Here is an 18,474-nt window from a genome sequence, read left to right as displayed (position 1 = left end):
GAAAAGACAACAACAAAAAACCCTACCAAATGTTTTTCTGACGAATCTTCCTCCATTCCTACAGGTCTCCATGTCAGCAAACTGAAGGGAATGGAAGAGAAGGAAAATGACCCACGTGAAAGGCAACGTGAAGCCCTAAGATGTCTAGCGAGCACAGACACAAACAGCACTAAGCACATTCGCACTCACACGTGTGGGATGGTTGTTTTGAAGATATCCAGCATACAACTGCATGTCTCATCCCAGACGTCGGGACTGAATTTCTCCCCGTTGGATATGACTAGGTTTTCTAAGCAATTGGTACCTGACCGAGCCAACTGTTCATTATCTGCAAAATAAAGCCACATCTATCATCAAACTTCCACTGCTGTTTTGATTCCCACCAGGGCACTGACATTTTATAAAACTTTTTCTGTTTAAGCAGGCTATAAAGAGATAAAATTATCTATCACAGCTTTACTGCTAGGGATGGAAGAAGGTCAGTTTGCTAACTAATTACCCAGCTTCTTGTATGATGAATGGTAAAAGACAGAAATATTAGACCAGTGTTTCTCCAAATTTAGTCCCCTGAACACTGCCATACTGGTATCAACTGTTTTATCATTTATTTTAAAACTGAGTCACTTTTTGAAAAAACTTAACACACTGGCGCTTTGTCCTAAGCCAAAACCATCTATGGAATCCAGGTCAAACGTGCCACGTGGCTATTCTTCCTAGCGCACACCACCTCAACGCTTAAGGACTCAAATGAACAATGCCCACTGATGAAGCTGTTGATACGGACCCCCACAGCACATTTTAAAAACACTGCAGAAAATTTCAAATATAGACAAAAGTAGAAAAAAACAGTAAAATATACAAAGGCACATCTTTTAAAATATAATAATAATTACATCCCATCTTTAAGAAATGCTTTGTAAACTGGCTTGGGGAGATTGTTTTTATGCTCTAGTTAAGTAAAAATATGCATTTTCACCAATTAAATTATATATTGTACTCCGTGGCATTACATTCTTGCTTTTACATATTGAACAATTAATCTCTCATTAAAAACTAAGTCAAGAAGAATGACGCCCAGAGACACAGCGAGTACCTTGTTTGACACACCACTGCAACTGTGCAAACACATCAGAAAGAAGCACTTCATTCAGAGCTTCATAAAACTGGGTGAACACATCACAAATGGCATAGAGCGCGTGATTGCAAGTTGTTGTCATCCACTCGGATTTCTGAAAAAAAACAAAAAAAACAAGATAACGTTGAGAGGCCACTCTCCTTGTGGGGAGATGGGCACTCTTCCCCATCACGGGCAAAGCTGTTCTGGTGTGCAACCTGGCAGTACGGATGCAGGAACACGGCTGACAGGAATGGACCCAAAGGAAAGAATAAGATCTCTGGGTGAAGGCCTATGAATAAAGATGTTTACACCACACTGGCATTTACACACGGAAAACACAGATACGAACAAACACCCAGCAAGGCGGCAACTCAGTTAAGTACATTTATATGACAGAATATCAACAGTCATTCAAAGTGACACTGACGAAAACTTGTAATGATTTGGAAGAAGTGAATATGAGATATGCTAACTACACCTTTTTACACTAAAAGTTCACCTCTGGTATTTTCATGGCACTATTTCAAGTATTTAATATAGAAAGAGATCTAGGAAATCATCGAAAAGGGAGGGGTCCCTACTGCTAAACAAGATTCCAAAAGTGGAAATCGTAAGGGAAAAAGATTCCTAGATTTGGTTAAAAGCTAAAATTTTCTAAAATGAAAAGAAAATGAGAATAACAAAGTGGGCAAAATCATCTGCAATTTACGTAAGGACATGTTATTTTATGTACACACTAAAAAGCTCCCAAAACAATCAGAGAGAGGTAACTAACCCAACAGACGGGCTAAGGATGTGAAAAAGCAATTCATAAAAGAAATCTGAATCAGTCGTGTGAGAAAAAGTGTGCAACCTCACTAGCAATTAAAAAGCTTTGAGGCAGGGGTACCTGGGTGGCTCAGTTGGTTGAGTGTCAACTCTTGGTTTCAGCTCAGGTCATGACCTCAGGGTCATGAGATCCAGTCCCGTGTGGGGCTCCACGATGGGCATGGAGCCTGCTTAAGATTCTCTCTCACCCGGGGCACCTGGGTGGCTCAGTCAGTTAAGTATCTGGCTCTTGATTTTGGCTCAGGTTGTGGTCTCAGGGTGTCTGGCTCCATGTTCAGCAGGGAATCTGCTTCTCTCTCTCCCTTCCTTCCCTCTCTCCTCTCTTTCCCCCTCTGCCCCCAACTCCCACATGCACGTGCACTCTTTCTAAAAATAAAACAAAAAAACTTTGGGGTGCCTAGCTGGCTCAGATGGAAGAGCACATACCCCAAAACATTTTTTAAAAGATTTTATTTTATTTTTATTTTTTTATTTTTTAAAGATTTTATTTATTTAGATGACAGAGAGAGCCAGCGAGAGAGGGAACACAAGCAGGAGGAGTGGGAGAGGAAGAAGCAGGCTCCTAGGGGAGAAGCCTGATGTGGGGCTCGATCCCAGAACGCTGGGATCACGCCCTGAGCCAAAGGCAGACGCTTAACGACTGTGCCACCCAGGCGTCCCAAAAGATTTTATTTTTAAGTAATCTTTACACCCAACGTGGACTTTGAACTCACAACCCCAAGATCAAGAGTCGCACACTCTATCGACTGAGCCAGCCAGGTGCCCACAAAAATGCTTTTAATGGGTTTTTTTCAGGGATCAGAGAAATTCCATTTTTGTTGTTGTAGTTTTAAGATTTTATTTATTTATTTGAGACAGGGAGAAAGAGCATGAGCACCAGGGGGAAGGAGGGGTAGAGGGAGAGGGAGAAGCAGACTCCCTACTGAGCAGGGAGCCCGATATGGGGCTCGATCCCAGGACCCTGAGATCATGATCTGAGCTGAAAGCAGATGCTTAACCATCTGAGCCACCCAGGCACCCCAGACATTCCATTTTTTACTGACTGCTGAGAAGCAGTCCCTGTTGAACTGGCAGGTACAATGCCCGAGGGCAAAGCGAGTGGGCCATGGTGACTTATTTCCTCTCGTCCTTCCCCAAATGGGGACATTTTCTTAGCACTAGTTGACTCTGGTGTAACAGTGCTAGGAAGGGGGTTTCCATTTTATTTTTTAAGAATTTTTTATAAGATTTTATTTATTTGAGAGAAAGAGCGAGAGCGAGCACAAGTGGGGTAGCGGCAGGCAGAGGGAGAGGCAGGCTCCCTGCTGTGGGGCTCCATCCCAAGACCCTGGGATCATGACCTGAGCTGAAGGCAGACGCTTAACGGACTGAGCCACCCAGGCACCTGGGGGGTTTCCATTTTAAAACACACCTCCGGGAGCTCCAAGTGTAAGACTTACACAGGGACGATGACGCAACACTGCAGGGGACGAAAGCAGAGAGGCCTCCCCCGCTGTATCCAGGACACTGCGTCAGTCACCACCTACCTCTGACTGCTGCTCAGGGAGTTTCATGTTGTCAAAAATCCTGAACACGATTCTGAACAGGTCCTGCCACCAGTGCTTTTCAAAGGTGTGGCCGTAGCTCTTCATGATCTCGAACATGACCGTGAGTCCTCTGGAGGAACAAAGCCAGGTGCAGGGCGGGAATGGGGGGGAGCGGGGAAAGAACAGCAGAGAAGAGAGTGGGAGAGCATGGGGTCAGGCGAGCAGGTGACTGAGGCTCATTCTGTGACAGAAGGGGCACCGTCCCGGGACATGGTTACCTCGTCCGAACATCTAGCTTGCATCTGTTAATGATGCAGGAGAGCTCAAACAGGATTGGGAACCAGCCTCGAACCCAGACCCTGTCGCCAGGAGCCACATTCATGTCGTCGCTTGTGTATTCTTGTAGCACCTGCCGGGAGAGTCACCTCTCAGACGCAGACTAAGCAAAGGAAGAAACTCAAAGGGAACTACATGAAGATTAAGGCCCCACACATTTTCCCTTCCTAACAATGTCCACTCAGCAAGGGCAGGATAGGGAATCCCCAGGAGGCAAACACAAGCCTCTCCCCAGTGCACACGAGCGGTTATGCCTACCTTTGTGGGTTTCAGAATAAGCTGAGTGGGCAGATCACTGCTGAGCTAACTGAGGCACTAGGACGTGAAGTCGGCTGCCCAAGGTCATGCAGCTAGGAGCTGGCAGTCCTCCCCAGTCTGCATGTAAAACCCACTCCCTGCCCTACCTCTGGGATTTCGAGCCCTTTGATCTGTAACCACTCCTGAAGCGAGGTACTATCCGCTGTTAATAAAATTTCTTTATCAGCTCTGGTTACCCAACGTTAGGCAATTTCTCTCTGTGCCCCTGTCAACTCCCCCATACAGTGGGGACGTAACTGCCAATCTTACAGGTCTGATGTGAAACTAAATAAATCAATACACAGAAAAGATCTGAAGGAGAGATCTGAATAGGCTGTCATAGTTTAGATGTGCTTATTTCTATCCCATTTCAGTGTCTGAGATTGTCATTTAAACCAAGCGGGCCTCTTTGGAAAGGTGAGTCATAAAACAAAAAGCCCAAACATTTCTGGGAGAAAACAAAAGGTGATTTTTAAAAATGTGATTTCTCAGCCATGTCACAATGCTAAAATGTCATTTCCTTAGGCGGGCGGTTTGTTTGCTTTCAAACAGAAAGGTCTAGCTTCTTCAGCTTTGCCAAAATTCAAAACTAAATACTACCATTTTCTACAAAAACAATTAGTAGAATACCAGGTAAAAGTTCAGTAGGAGTAGAAGTAATTTCATACGCAGAAAATGAGAGAGGGGGTGGAACCCCAGCAACGGGCAGCATTTTGAAGTGAACGCCCAGTTCAGGGCAAACATGCACTTCTAAAAGTGTAGCTGGAACTCTCTTTGCGATTCCTTTTCCCCTCAGCGCCCATGAGGGAGGTGAGGAAATAATGTACCCGAGGCCTCTCGGAGACATATTTCCCACAGAAGCGGATGAGCCGGATCGCCTCCATGCTCGTGTCGGGGAAGGCAGCATTGCAGGCAAACTCCGACAAGCACTTCACAGCGTCCTGAAAGGAATCGATGGCTGCAGGGAAATGGTGCTGGAAAATCGTTGCTGCGGAAACAAAGCCATGTTCTTTATAAGACCAGGAGACTTAGAAATGGGGATCGAATGAATACCCCCCAACCCCGAGGGGACTACTTCTATGAACATCTAAGAAAAGCATGTCACTATCTCTAGTAGACAGCATTTCTTATTAAATTATTCAGGAATGAATCCACTGAGCACTGTCTGGGCTAAACTGGTTCCTGAGCTCCAATTCATTAATTCATTCATTGATTCATTCATTCATTCATCAAACATTTACTGAGTGCCAACTATGTGCAAAGCACAGTTGTGGGCCCGGGGACAGAGGTGACCAATCAAATTTCCTGCCTCACGATATTCGTGCTCCAATGGGCAAGACAGACAATCACCTAAGCCAATACATACATAAAATATAAAATAATCTCAGGTTGGGTGAGTGCTGGGTGAGGGGACAGAAGGCCGTAGGGACAGCTTAGGCTGGGGGTCAGAGCAGGACTCTCTGACGAGGCCCTATCAAGTATCCCTAAGGAAGTGACAGAGGACAAGCCATGAGAAAATCAAGTTTCACCAGGACGTCAAGGGGTCCATTTCAACTTAAGCTATTTTAGGATGGAGCTGGAGGAAACGGATAGGATAAACACTGATCTGCGTGTGAAGCTGGCCCTCAGTGGTCTGCCAGAAGCTGAGCACCGAGCAAAGCTCTGGCCCTGGGCTGGTGATCCTGAGCGTACTCCTTTAATTCCCTGGCCGTTCCCATCCCAGGGCCACGCCGCGTGCTACCTGAAGGAATGTTGTGAAGATAAAGGGAGATGAAAAGGTCAATGAGCTAAAGGTGAAAGGCAATTCAGAAGTCTAAGATTTTTCAAAATCCTACAAACATCACCTAAGACAAAAATCCAAGTAGCAAGAAGCTTCTTCTTTTTTTTTTTTTTTTTAAAGATTTTTATTTATTTATTCGACAGAGATAGAGACAGCCAGTGAGAGAGGGAACACAAGCAGGGGGAATGGGAGAGGAAGAAGCAGGCTCCTAGTGGAGGAGCCTGATGTGGGGCTCGATCTCAGAACGCCGGGATCACGCCCTGAGTCGAAGGCAGACGACGCTTAACGACTGAGCCACCCAGGCGCCCCAGCAAGAAGCTTCTTAAGAGTTAAAAGATCTCAAAAAAGATTAAAGCTGATCTAATGCTCTATCACTTTGACGAAGACCAAGAAGAGTACACAGCCTGTGGTTGATGACAGGCAGGACCAGGGCCGTTTGGTCAGTCCAGAGGGGACAGACACGCCACCAACTCTGGGTTGGCCTGTCTGGGGGTGAATCCTGCCCCACCATTTCCTAGCTGTGTGACCTCAGGCAAGTTGTTCTACTTTCCTTTTCTGTCCCTCAGTTTCCTCTCTGGTAGAGTGTGGGGAGTAACGGTATAGCCAGTTCTCGTTACTCATGGTAGCTGTGCTCCACAGAGTCGCTGTGAACACTGAATGTGCCCACAGTGAAGAACGACTGCTCCTAGGGGACGTATGGAGGTACGGCCCACGAGCCTCTGGTCACAACGTTTTAATTAACCAATCAATACATAACCTTGTTTCACATGTGTTTCAGTTTAAAGACACCGTATTTTATACATAGCGTTGGGTTCATCAACACTGAACTTTTGGCCAATAGCACTTTAACTCAAGACTGAAAGAAGCTTCTTGAAAACATGTATTTTCTCTATAAGGCATATCACAGCCTTCCTGTGCTCAGGGACACAGGAGAGCACTCCAGCACCATACTTCAGAGCCATTTTATTTATTTTTATTTTTTAAGATTTTATTTATTCATGAGAAAGAGAGAGTGAGAGGCAGAGGGAAAGGGAGAGGGAGAAGCAGGCTCCCCGCAGAGCACGGAGCCTGCTGTGGGACTTGATCCCAGGACCCTGGGATCATGACTGGAGCCGAAGGCAGATGCTTACCCGACTGAGCCACCCAGGTGCCCATTTCAGGGCCATTTTAAACGGTGAAGTCACCAACAAAAAAACAGAAATGCAAAAAAACGTGGCAGTAAGTAAACCACGGAAAGGATATTTACTTATTTATAGTGAGAGAGCTGAAACAAGAAGGGAGAGGGTCGCCTTGTTAGCCTCGGCTGGGAACATGTGCCCGGGTGACTCAAGTGCTTCCCTGCTGAATGCACGCACATGTCCACAAACGACCACAAAAGCGCTGGAAGCACTGGTTTTGTGGTTGTGGATAATGAGAATCAGCTATTTATCCTTCACGGGGTTTTTGTGCACATGTCCAAGCACATGTTAAGAGCTGAGAACACCACCTGGCACATTATCATATCACAGCCGACCTGAAACAAGGAAGCCTTTCTGGGGAGTAAACAGACAGGAAATAAGTGGTCACCCTTTTAGACTTACAGGTGGGACATGAGAGCTACTTACTGACGATGTGGCCTGTGGTCTGGAAGGCCAGCTCCACAATGTTCCCGTCGTGATCTGAGGCTGCCTGGTGGAACACAGCAAAGATGTTCTTCCAGCCCGAGCGGATGTTGGCTGCCTGGGAGTTCACCATCTGTGCAATGCAGCGGATCACCATGTCCCGGATGGTCGGAGACCTAAGGAAAGAATGGGGGAGCCATGTCGTACGTATTTTGAATGGTGGGAAGAGAAATGAACATGGCATCACTTAGAAGCAATGCATTAGAAAATCCGCATTTTTTATTTTTCTATTTTTATTTTATTTTTTTGGAGCCCAACACAAGGCGTGATTGAACTCACGATCCTGAGGTCAAGACCTGAGCTGAGATCAAGGCTGGGATGCTAACTAAGCCACCCGAGTGCCCCCCAAAACCACATTTTTAAAAGCGCACAGTAATCCACATTCATTTTTTAAAAAAAAATTAAACTAGATACAACAAAAAGAAAAAACATTAAGACAATCACCATGGCAGACAGTCAGCTGCTTTCCCAGCAGCTGTCCTCCCACCTCCTTGGTAACAGAACTCTGATTTCATGCAGGCAGCAACATGCCTGACCTCAGGGAGCCAGTCACAAACAGGACAAGACAACATGACAATCTTGTCTCATGTACCAGGTCCTTGATGCCCCAGCCTCCCTTGTAGCCAAGGAAGCTACATGACCTGTTCTAATTACATGTAAGAGAAAATCTGTGGAAATGTGAAGGGGAGGGGTTTCTACTATAGTTTTGTTTTTGTCTTACAACGAATACATATGGTAGGCTCTGCACCTTTTCCTGGTATTCCCATTCTGAACACAGCATGATGCCTGGAGCTAGACCCTCTGTTCAGCATCACAAAACAATAGGCTCAAAGATAAAAAGTGATCCTGTGGATGGACAAAGGGACAGAAAAATGCTGGGTCCTCAGGCGCCTGGGTGGCTCAGTCAGTTAAGCGTCTGCCTTTGGCTCAGGTCATGATCCCAGGGTCCTGGGATCAAGTCCCGTATCAGGCTCCCTGCTCAGCAAGGAGCCTGCTTCTCCCTCTCCCCCTTCCCCCCTGCTTGCTCTCTGTCTCAAATAAATAAAACCTTAAAAAAAATAGCAAAAAAGAAAGAAGCTGGGTCCTCAATGACAATTTGGGCTATGGAACCAAACGTGGGTCGGCTTGCCTCTGACTTCTTAAGTAAACAATACACAGCTTTGTGGTTCAAGGCATTGTTGGTCAGTTTTTCTGGCTGAGAACCTTTACACTAACAATACTCATAATTCTGCCACCCAGAGATGACCATGCCTAAATTCTTGGTGCATGTCCTTAGATTTTTAGGCAGGGATATATGTGTATAGTAAACACATATACATGGATGGGAATATACACATGCAATTTGAGAGGCAAAATTTTAAATTTAATTATTACAAAACAAAACCTGAAGACATAAAAAATGGCCCATTTTCTGAAGCAGCTGCATGGTTCAACATGGTGTTACCTGGATATTTGCAAAAGGTTAGTATGTATGTCTTGCAACCTATTAAGACATATGCAGTTATGGGGTGAGCTCTATTATCACACAAGTAACAAGAAGCAAGGCCACACAAACCTATCTCTTCCATACACCACTAGCTTTGAAAGCCGTTTAGAGTGGCTTTGGGATTGCAGACTTGACTTGCAAATTTCATCTGGCTTAGGGTAACATTCATGTTCATCTGCGGGATCCATACTAACTGATAATCGGTCATTTAGAGAAGGCAAGGAGAAAGTCAAAACCGAGTTAAAACATAGCTCCGAGTCCACAAAACAGATACGTCACCCACAGACAACAAAGGACTGCCTACATACCTTGGTGACTTTAATACATAATACAACTGAATTCATGATTGCCTCCTCCATGGCGAAGAAAAGCAGCTCGTTGGGAAGAACTACATGTGCTTTTTAAGGATTTATTTATTTGAGACAGAGAGAGAGGGAAAGAGCATGAGGGGTTGGGGACAGAGGCAGAGTGAGAGAGAGAATCTCAAGCAGACTCTGCACTAAGCGTGGAGCCCAGCACTGGGCTAGATCTCATGATCCAGAGATTGCGACCTGAGCTGAAATCAAGAGTCGGACACTCAACCAACTGAGCCACCCAGGCGCCCCTCTACATTTAGTTTTTAAAATGCCTTTTGGGGGGTGCCTGGGTGGCTCAGTTAAGCGTCCGACTCTTCATCTCGTGAGATTAAGCCCCATGTAGGGCTCCATGCTCAGCTCCCTACGCTCCTCTTCCTGCTCACATGCTCTCTCTCCAAATAAATAAAATCTTAAAAAAAAAAAAACAAAAAAACTTTTCGGGGTGCCTGGATAGCTCAGTTAAGTGTCCAACTCTTGATCTCAGGGTCATGAGTTCACGCCCTGTGTAAAAAATAATTAAAAAATTTAAAAAATATAAAAAATAATTAAAAAAATGCTTTTCGGGGTGCCTGGATAGCTCAGTCAGTTAAGTGTCCAACTCTTGATCTCAGGGTCATGGGTTCACGCCCTGCATAAAAAATAATAATAAAGGGTGCCTGGGTGGTTCAGTCAGTTAAGCGTCTGCCTTTGGCTCAGGTCATGATCCCAGGGTTCTGGGATCCAGCCTCACTGGGCTCCCTGCTCAGTGGGGAGTCTGCTTCTCCCTCTCCCTCTGCCACTTCCCTGCTTGTGCTCTCTCACTCTTGCTGTCTCTCAAATAAATAAAATCTTAAAAAAAAAAGTTTACTAAAAAAAATACAATAATAAATTAAAATAAGAGGATTTTTGCCTGATTATTAAAAGTAATATGTGATGACAGTAAATATTTTGGAAAATGTAGAAAAAAAATAATGAAACAAAAAAATTCCTTTATGTGACAGTATGATATTTCACAGGGAGAGACTGATAAACTGTCCTTATTACACTGTCCGACTCTATAACCTGCCCTTTTGACCGAACTATTAAGCATTTCCTATATCATAAACATTGTGAATGTCTTGAACAGCTGCACAACAGTCCATGTTTGGCTGTACCAACACTGACTTAACACTTTTATATTTAGGTGGCATCTGGTTTTTTAAAAATTACTTTGTGTGATTTACAACGTTTTGCTGTATTTCAAATTAATTCCTTAGAAGAGTTACAGAAGTACAGAATTAGTGAATCAAAGGGCAGAGAAATGTTAAGGTTCCTGCACACTGCCCAAATGCTTTTGAAAATGTTATAGCAAGTTACAGTTCCATCAACAGTGTCTGAGAGTGGCTGGCAATGTGTGATTCTAAACTTGCTCTGTCCCTTTTCAAATGCTGGCTGGACAGCCATGGCATGGGCAGGGAGGACCTGGGATTCTGGCCATCAGTGCCACCAGCCAACTAGGCCAGCTGCCACGCCAGGCCTCCAACTCCTCCGCACTCAGAACAGTGTCCCCAAAGGACGGAGGGTATTTCTGTGCGTACGCTAAAATCAGGGGTGAGGGGCGCCTGGGTGGCTCAGTCAGTTGAGCGTTCAACTCTTGATTTCAGTTCAGGTCATGATCTCAGGGTCATGAGATCAAGCCCCGCGTTGGTCTCCATGCTGGGGGTGGGCCTGCTTAGGATTCTCTTTCTTCCCCTTGCCTCCTGCTCTCTTTAAAAAAATAAATAAAATAAAATAAAATAAAATAAAATAAAATAAAATAAAATAAAAATCAGGGTGATGCCAGATTCTGGAACGGGCTTTATTTTCTCTTAAAATGAGCAGTAAGGTGATGAAGAGAAAAACCAAAAGAGAGAGAGACATACCAGGGAGACTTTTCTGCTGCTCTTTTGTTACCCCAAACGATCCACACTGGCTTACGGCCTTTGAACTCGTAAGCTTTCATTTTCTTAAAAAAAAAAAAAAATCTAAGCAGATCTCATGGACACATTTTAGTGGTGGGACAGACACCTGAAAGTCATCCTTGACATTTCTTCCTCTTTTGCCCCACAGCTAATTCCTCAGTACATGGTGTAGGCTTTCCATTTGAAAATGTGTACAGAATCCAATCCCATGGTGCCTCACCCCCTTGATCCAAATCTGAACAATTACAGTGGCTTTTCATTTTCCACGGATAAACCTAAGAAGATCCCTTAACGTATGTCAGACCATTTCACCTCTCTGCTCAAAACCCTCCAATGGCTTTTGTCTTTGACAGGGAACAAGGCAAAGTGCTGACCAAGGCTGACAGCTCCTTCATGACCCAGGCACTCTGCTGCCACTACAGCTTCATCTTCCAGGACTTTCTGCTTTGGTTACTCTGCCCAGCTACCCTGGCCTCCTTGCTCCTCCTTATCATGCCAAGGATACTCTGCTGCAGGGTTTTTGTTCCTGCTCTTCCCTCTGCTCACAACACTCTCCCCAAGATCACATACAGCCACTCCTGGCTTGTTCCTCACTTTGGTTAAGGGTCAACCTACCAAATGCATCTCGGCTGACTGCCCCATATAAAGGAGTGCTTCTACTCTTATCCCCTTACGTTGATTTAAACATTTATTTTCTTGTTTATCTATCTCACTGGAATATAAACAAGTTTTTTTTGGTTTTTGTTTTGTTTTTTAGATTTTACTTATTTGTTTGACAGAAAGAAAGAGAGAGCATAAGCAGGGGGAGTGGGAGAGGGAGAAGCAGGCTCTTTGCTGAGCAGGGAGCCCAATGCGGGGCTCCATCCCAGGACCCTGGGATCATGACCTGAGCTGAAGGCAGATGCTTCACCGACTGAGCCACCCAGATGCCCCTAAACAATGTTGTTTAATTTCATTAAGGAAAACTTCAAACACATATAAAAGTAAAGATGATATGGTAATGAACACCCATGTACCCAGCTGCACCGATGAAAACAGGGGCCAGAGGAAAACAGGCATTTTTGACTGTTTTCTTTAGTGCTGTATCCTTGGCACTCAGAATAGTACCAGCAGCTGGCAGGCTGCAATAGAAATAGGCCAAGTGAACGCATGAACAGGGTGACTGCTTCAGAGGGACAGCTGTCCTGATCTCTTCTGTCACCCTCCTGGGGCAGAAAGGATGGGTCACATAATTCTTGACCTTGTTTTAGGATGCCTCCACAGTGGCTCTTTCTCTGAACAACGTCAGCCCCCACCCCAGTAAGAACGCATGGCATGTTTCTACTAGTTGTGCCGGTGTGATCTATCCTTCGGGGAAAGGTCACACACAGATCTGAGTTTTGTACTTAGAAACGATACATGTGAATCAGTCTGTTCATTTTACCTGTTTCCATCAACAAAGGAAGAAAATATTAATTGTGTGATTAGTGTTAGGAGGTCTTTTTAGGCCTCCAATGGGGAATCTGACAATGCACATACCTGTTTTTCTTCATGATATGCTCAAAGGGCCTCAGAAAATCTTTCTGGAAACGAAAGTTGGCTAATTCTCCCTTCTCGAGAAACTTCATAGAGAGTTGCCTTAAGGAGTCAACAGCAAAGATCGCCACATCTTCATTGGGGTTACAGCCAACCTGAGCAGGAACGGGAGGGGAGGTGAGATAGGCACAGTACAACAATTGTGAATGTGGGGTTCTGAACGTCAAAAATGGACAGCCTGCCTTCGAAATAAATGCTATGGAAAAACACACCTAAGGAGAAAAGAACATGATGTTTCTTGGCTATGACCTGGGCCATTCTGTTTTAATGATGAAAGATCAGTACTGCACATTTAACTAAAAGTGCTTTCAAATGTGCTATTTAATTTTTTAAAGACTGTGGCAAAATACACATAAAACACAAAAGTTACCATCTTAACCATTTTGAAGCGCCCAGTGTAGTAGTGCTAAGGACATCCATACTGTTGCGCCCATCTCCAGAACTCTAGCAACGCTGGAACTCTATACCCGTTAAACAACAATCCCCCACGTGCTAATTAATTTTATCCAAATACACAGAAGAAGTCAAAAGACTTTAAAGTCTCTATAAAGCCTTTTCTTTTTTAAAAATTTTATTTATTTGAAAGAGAGAGAGAAAGCGGGAGAGGGAACACAAGCAGGGGGAGTGGAAGAGGGAGAAGCAGGCTCCCCGCTGAGTAGGGGGCCCGACGCAGGGCTCTACCCCAGGTCCCTGGGACCACGACCTGAGCCGAAGACAGACGCTTTAATAACTGGGCCACCCAGGCGCCCCTCTGTAAAGCCTTTTCATACTTGCCCACATCTGTCGCCTGAAGCAGATGATTATAATTATCATCAGCCTCAAAAAATTCAGCACAAATATTGAGGCTTTTCAATTTCCTTAAAATTGTACTTGTCTATAGTTTACCTACTTTTAGAGTCTGGAGTTATGAGTATATATTTGGTTGGTGCTTCTCATATTTTTCCCTCAAGAAGAATCCCTCAAACAGAGCAAGGGAATGTTTCCCACCAGAACCCCTGCCAAGGGATCTGGGGCATCTTGCAGCAGCCTGCTCCAAGCAGGAAACTTCACTGGCACGTGGTCTGACCTGAAAAGGTTTTATTTTTAACAGAAGTAATGTTGCAATATCACTTGTAATAAAGAAAAATTGGAACATCAATAGGAAACGGTTATGTAATGGTATGTTCACAGACATGGAGTAACATTCGGCAGTTAAAAAGAAATACATTCAGCCTTTAAAACAAAAAGAAGATTCTGTCACATGCTACAACATGGATGAACCTTGAGGACATGATCCCAAGAGAAAGAGACCAGTCACAAAAGGACAAGGGGGCGCTTGGGTGGCGCAGTTGTTAGGTGTCTGCCTTAGGCTCAGGGTGTGATCCCGGCGTTCTGGGATCGAGACCCACATCAGGCTCCTCCGCTAAGAGCCTGCTTCTTCCTCTCCCACTCCCCCCGCTTGTGTACCCTCTCTCGCTGGCTGTCTCTGTCAAATAAATAAATAAAATCTTTAAAAACAAACAAAAAAAACCAAAAGGACAAATACTGGGACGCCTGGGTGGCTCAGTTGATTAAGCATCTGCCTTCGGCTCAGGTCATGATCCTAGGGTCCTGGGATTGAGTCCCCCATCAGGATCCTTGCTCTGCAAGGAAGCTGCTTCTCCTTCTGCCTGCCGCTGCCCCTGCCTGTGCTCCTTCCCTCCCTCTCTGACAAATAAATATTAAAAAAAAACAAAAACAAAAGGACAAATACTGCATGATTCCAGTTGCATGAGGCAGCTAGAGTAGTCAAATTTGTAGAGACAGAAAGCAGAATGGTGGTTACCAGGGACTCGGGGAAGGGGCAGGGCAGAGGAAGGAATGGGAAGCTAGTATTCAATGGGTCTGGAGTTTCAGTTTTGCAAGATGAAGAAAGAGCTCTGCAGATCTGTTACACAAAATGTGAATGTACTTAACAGTAGCAAACTGTACATTTATAAATGGTTAAAATGACAAATTTTTATATGTATTTTACCACAATTTAAAAAAGAACAAATTCATACATACTAATATCAGAGTTAAATATTTAAGATTCCTTGCTAAGTGGAGGAAGCACTTAGTGTAATAGTAATTATGTTTTTTTATCAAAAAAGCAAAAGAAACCAAGACAATATTATCTGTATCTCTAGGAGTATATACACATACACGTGCAGAGAAAAATGTCTGGGAAGATAGATAACAAACTGGTAATAATTAGTTTTGGGGAGGGTTCAATAGGGGAGTGGTGATGGTCAAACGTGGCTTCAGCTGTAATTTTTTTTTAAGGTGTTTATGTAACATTCATTAAATTAAATACTAATAAAAAGAATATTCTTCTCCTAAACATCAGGATTCAGGAAATCCTGCAGCAGGAATACACTCCATACCTATGGTGCAACTTTGCACAGCCCGGGACACACATGTGTCCTACTTTAGAAGAGAAACACGGGACTGTTCCCAAGACTGCCGGAATGCCAAGAGCTAAGTTACAGCCGTACTCAGCCATCCGTTTCTTCAAACCTACAAGATTCTTATGTGCTCCACTTCCCAAGGGGAAGCAGAACATCTTCCTGAGGTGGTACAACAAATGAAGAGCCCCAGAGGGAGCAACTGAGTTGTCCACAACTTTGTGCTTAATGGCTCTGATGAGTGGAACAGACATTGGTAATGAAGGTGACAGCCATGAAATGTCTCATTACTATCTGTCAGCCTACATCCCAAGCTGCCCGTAAGTGGCCCACAGATAACCGAGAACTGACACCTGAAGAGTCTTGAGAACAGAACTGCAGGTGGGAAAAGTTACTTGTACAAACGATGTTCTCTCCTGAAGAAGTCCCACTGGACATGAAGTCTAGACTCTGAGAAGCTGGGAAAGGTTTACCAAGACACTTTTGGATTATTACTTCTGAGAGAAAAAAGGATGCTATGGCTGCTAGTGGACAGATTTCATGGAATAAGTGAGAAACGTTTGCTCCAGCTTAGTGGTCACCAGCTTGGACAAGAATACAAGGTGAGGTACAGTAATGATAATGGTCCGCATTCCCTTTCTCAAGCAATTTCACACTAATTAAGTCAGCTGGTCCACTAAGAAGTTATTTACTCAGAACAGTGAGAAAGCTGGTTGCTGAGCTAGCTGGTCACTGTAGATGACAGTGCTAGCATCCACCAGTCACTCAACAAACAGTTGCTCTGGGTCCTGTGCCGGCTCATGGCTGTGTCCTTCCTGAGGGTTCAGATGAAAGGTCACCTGCTTCTTTTTATAAGTTTCTTCCATTCAATGGAGAGAGCACAGTTCTCTTTTGGATAAACTGTTTTTTACTCATAGTACTTTTATGCATCTGTATTACAACTCCTCATTCTCCAGGAGTAAGAAAAATGCTTTGAAACCAGGGAGTATGCTTTGGTAGGAAACAGTGCTATTCAGCTGTTAGCTTTCCTGTAAGAAGTTAATGGCATCACAGATGCACACACACGCACACACAAATACACAATACACACACGGTCTGATTTTTAAAACTTTGTTTGAGTGTGTGCCAATATGTAGGCAATGAAGCCCCTAGCGGAGAGAGAAGAGTGTAGTCTGGTTTTCTCTCAGTAGTTGTCAGTTTCATAACACACCAATCTCTAACTTGTTCCTGATGGAAAAATAAATGTTCGTTTGCTAGGGGCACCTGGGTGGCTGAGTTGGCTGAGCGCCGACTATTGATTTTGGCTTAGGTCATGATCTCAGGGTTGTGGGATGGAGCCCCGTGTCAGGCTCTGTGCTCAGCAGGGAGTCCACTTGAGATTCTCTCCCTCTGCCCTTCCCCCAGCTGGCGTGCGTGCGTTCTCTCTCAAATAAGTAAATAAATTAAAAAAATAAAATAAATGTTAGTTTTCTCAACAAAGGTTTCTGAAGAGTGGTGGCAACGAAAGCCAGCCTATAAGAAGCAGTGACATTAACAGTGAAACTATATGGAACATAGCTTAACCTTCGGTCGTTCAGAAGACATTAGACGGGGGCGCCTGGGTGGCACAGCGGTTGCCTTCGGCTCAGGGCGTGATCCCAGCGGTGGGATCGAGCCCCACATCAGGCTCCTCTGCTATGAGCCTGCTTCTTCCTCTCCCACTCCCCCTGCTTGTGTTCCCTCTCTCGCTGGCTGTCTCTATCTCTGTCAAATAAATAAATAAAATCTTTAAAAAAAAAAAAAAAAAAGAAGACATTAGACGATTTTGCCATGCATTCAAACACCACTGTTTGTCCAGTGACCATAGTGATGTTTGTGTTGTTAGCCTATGGATATGGATATTAAAGTATTTTTAATGCCACTAAGATTTTAATTTCATATTCCATGAGTTCTAGCAGTATGTAAATATGCTGCACAAGGGAAATGAATTATAAGTATCCTCTGCTTCTCGCAATGTCACACTGCACCGCTTTGCTTTTCTTCTCAAAGATTTATTCATATGCTTGGGGGGGAGGGGGAAGGGGAAAAGGGAGAGAGAGTGCCAAGGTGACTCCTCACTGAGCGCAGAGCCTGATGTGGGACTTGACCCCACCACCCCGAGATCATGACCTGAGCTGAAACCAAGAGTTGGACACCTAACCGACTGTGCCACCCAGGCGCCCCATGCACCACTTTGCTTTTATGAAAGACCTACCTTAGTATCTATTTTCACTAACCAAAAAAAAATCCAAAGAGCAGTTTTGCTTTTATTAAACGAAAAAAAAAAGGTGAAAAGTGAAAGTGACACTTAGCATTCATTTTGCCGCGAGCTGTTATAGAGGCAGCACGCACCCCAGCGGCAAGACAAGTGCTGCCAAGCCCCTTCCCCACGAACTCCACTCAGCATCTCAGCATTAAGCCACCAGAGCTTTGAACTGTGTCAGTGAACATCTGGGCTTTATCTCAGTTCTGTGCACCGCGAGCAAGATGTGTCCTAAGGTATCAGAAAAGCCTAAGAGAGGTTATTTTTGGGGTGTGGCAATGCTCACAATTTTTTCATATAAATTAGTGGTTACTGCCTCTCTGCTTTACACCATTTCGGCTTATAAAAGGTTTCATAGCAACATTCTACTTCTGGATAGCAGAAAAATCTGTATAAGTACCTAAACTCTCAATTGCTTCTTCTTTGAATATAGTTGCCTGCCTTTTTCTGGACACTGATGGAGTGGTTTTTGAATTTGGAGAGTTACCTTATTGAAGTGATCTCCAATCACATGCCATATTCGGGACCACTGCAGCCGGATCCGATTCATGTTGTAGTACGATATCTCCACAATCTTCTGCAAGCTGAACATGCGGGGGTGGTGCGGGGAAGCCAGCTCGTCCATGGACACGGCGCACAGCCAGCGGACAAAGTCAACTACAGGCCAGACCCAACGACACACGCGAGGCTTCGTTAGTAATGGCCAGACAGGCACAACATGAGGATTCTATAGTTGTCACACGTGAGTGACAAATACATACCTATAGCATTGCCATCCAGTCTGGTAGATCCAGTAAAAATTCTAGGAAGATAATTCCAGACACAGTAAAATAAACGTTAGATTTGGAAGCTGCGTTTCAATTTCAAACACTGAAGAAAAGTCAAAAATGAAGCATTTCAGGTCTGG

At 44.4% G+C, this 18,474-nt stretch overlaps 1 protein-coding gene across 1 annotated transcript in view; it reads right to left on the bottom strand.

Moving 5' to 3' along the window:
- Positions 1-18,474, bottom strand: part of ARFGEF2 (ADP ribosylation factor guanine nucleotide exchange factor 2) — an 89,887-nt gene that overhangs the window by 11,236 nt on the left and 60,177 nt on the right. Inside the window, exons 24-33 of the mRNA XM_040638440.1 lie at positions 18,329-18,369; positions 18,055-18,224; positions 12,825-12,976; positions 7,489-7,661; positions 4,932-5,092; positions 3,750-3,880; positions 3,472-3,601; positions 1,094-1,229; positions 190-328; positions 27-81 (exon numbers count right to left, since the gene is read on the bottom strand). Coding sequence (XP_040494374.1) covers positions 27-81; positions 190-328; positions 1,094-1,229; positions 3,472-3,601; positions 3,750-3,880; positions 4,932-5,092; positions 7,489-7,661; positions 12,825-12,976; positions 18,055-18,224; positions 18,329-18,369 — 1,288 coding nt within the window. The remainder of the gene's footprint in view (positions 1-26; positions 82-189; positions 329-1,093; positions 1,230-3,471; positions 3,602-3,749; positions 3,881-4,931; positions 5,093-7,488; positions 7,662-12,824; positions 12,977-18,054; positions 18,225-18,328; positions 18,370-18,474) is intronic.

The sequence above is a fragment of the Ursus maritimus genome, unplaced genomic scaffold (genome assembly GCF_017311325.1).
Source record: "Ursus maritimus isolate PB19 unplaced genomic scaffold, ASM1731132v1 scaffold_22, whole genome shotgun sequence".
Taxonomy (NCBI): Eukaryota; Metazoa; Chordata; class Mammalia; order Carnivora; family Ursidae; genus Ursus; species Ursus maritimus.
This window is presented reverse-complemented; position numbering and strand designations above follow the sequence as displayed.